At 65.3% G+C, this 1,212-nt stretch overlaps 1 protein-coding gene across 1 annotated transcript in view; it reads right to left on the bottom strand.

Annotated features, from left to right (window-relative positions):
• The window catches only part of VDAG_08817 (verprolin), a gene marked incomplete at both ends in the record, with an annotated part of 1,641 nt that extends 541 nt beyond the window's left edge, over positions 1 to 1,100 (bottom strand). Inside the window, one exon of the mRNA XM_009651134.1 lies at positions 19 to 1,100. Coding sequence (XP_009649429.1) covers positions 19 to 1,100 — 1,082 coding nt within the window. The remainder of the gene's footprint in view (positions 1 to 18) is intronic.
• Positions 1,101 to 1,212: the final 112 nt, after the last annotated feature.

The following is a 1,212-nucleotide window of genomic DNA, read 5'->3' as shown; positions in this document are numbered from 1 at the left end:
GCGAGGCGCGCGAGCCACATCCTCGTGGGCGCCGGGTCGTAGCCGAGGGTCTTGAGGGTGAAGCCGAATTCGACGCTCTTGGCGAGGCCCAGCGGGCCTGCGTTCATGAGGTCCGAGTCGAGGAGGGAGAAGTCGAGGTAGCCGCCGGGCTTGAGGACGCGCATGCACTCGCGCAGGCACCCTTCCCACTCGTCCTCGCCGTTGCCGCCGACAAACTTGAGGAGCGAGTGCAGCTCGCGCGCCGACACGAGGTCGAACTGGGCGTCTGCAAAGGGCAGACGCGTCAGGCGCTCGACGGCGACCTGGCGGTGGTTGGGTGGACCGCGAATGTTCGAGTTGGACAGCTGGCGGACGGCCTTTGTGGTGACGGTGTAAATCTTGGTGTTGGGGTACTGGAGCGCGCAGTGCCATGCCCAATCGCACGTGGCCTGGCCACCGAGGTCGAGGATGCGCGCTCGGTCGCGAGCGACGCCGTCGGGGCCCGGCGCCATGCGAGAGAGGCGTGCGAGGCGCTTCGCGACGGGCGCGGAGATGAGACAACCACCGTTGAGGTAGCGCGTGGCGGCCACGTGCCAGTTGGACATGGACGTCTGGCTCATGGCCTCCTGCTCCTTCTCACGCTTGAGCTTCTCAGGGTCGTCGATGAGAACATCATCGCCGCGGGCGACGTTGGCGCTCAGTCGCTTCTTGGCCGACTGCGGCATGACGCTCAGTTGATACTTGCCGAGGAGCTGGTTGCGGTGGTACTCGCGGCGGCACACGCGCTGGGCCTGGAGGGCCTCGAAGCGCGGCAGCTGGTGGACAAAGGCATCGAGGTGGCCTCTCTGGATGATGTAGTCCTGGAAGGCGCGGTAGTAGGCCGATTCCTGTCGCAAGAGCTTGGAGGGAAGCGAGCGCGGTACGTCGGTCAGCGAGACGAGGGTCGAGAACCGAACCGTCTTCTTCTTCTTGGGAAGCTCGGCGGACGCGGGCTCCGGAGCCTTGACCACCAAGTCGTCAGACTCCTCTGCAGCCTCGGGGATGGTCTCAAGGCCTTGGTCTTGCTGCTCGCTGTCCTCTGTGTCCACGTCTACGGCCTTGAGATAGGCTCGCTGTGCCATGAGCCAGATGCCGGTGCGGTCAAGGTTCGACAGAGCCACCTCTTCCTGCTTGCGAGCGTACTCCGGGTCGTACAGTGGTGACAATCTCGGTCGCGGCTTCGTCCACTTCCGG

This window comes from Verticillium dahliae, genomic scaffold (assembly GCF_000150675.1).
Source record: "Verticillium dahliae VdLs.17 supercont1.22 genomic scaffold, whole genome shotgun sequence".
NCBI lineage: Eukaryota > Fungi > Ascomycota > Sordariomycetes > Glomerellales > Plectosphaerellaceae > Verticillium > Verticillium dahliae.
The sequence above is the reverse complement of the archived record's forward strand: the minus strand, read 5'-3'. Positions and strand labels throughout refer to the sequence as shown.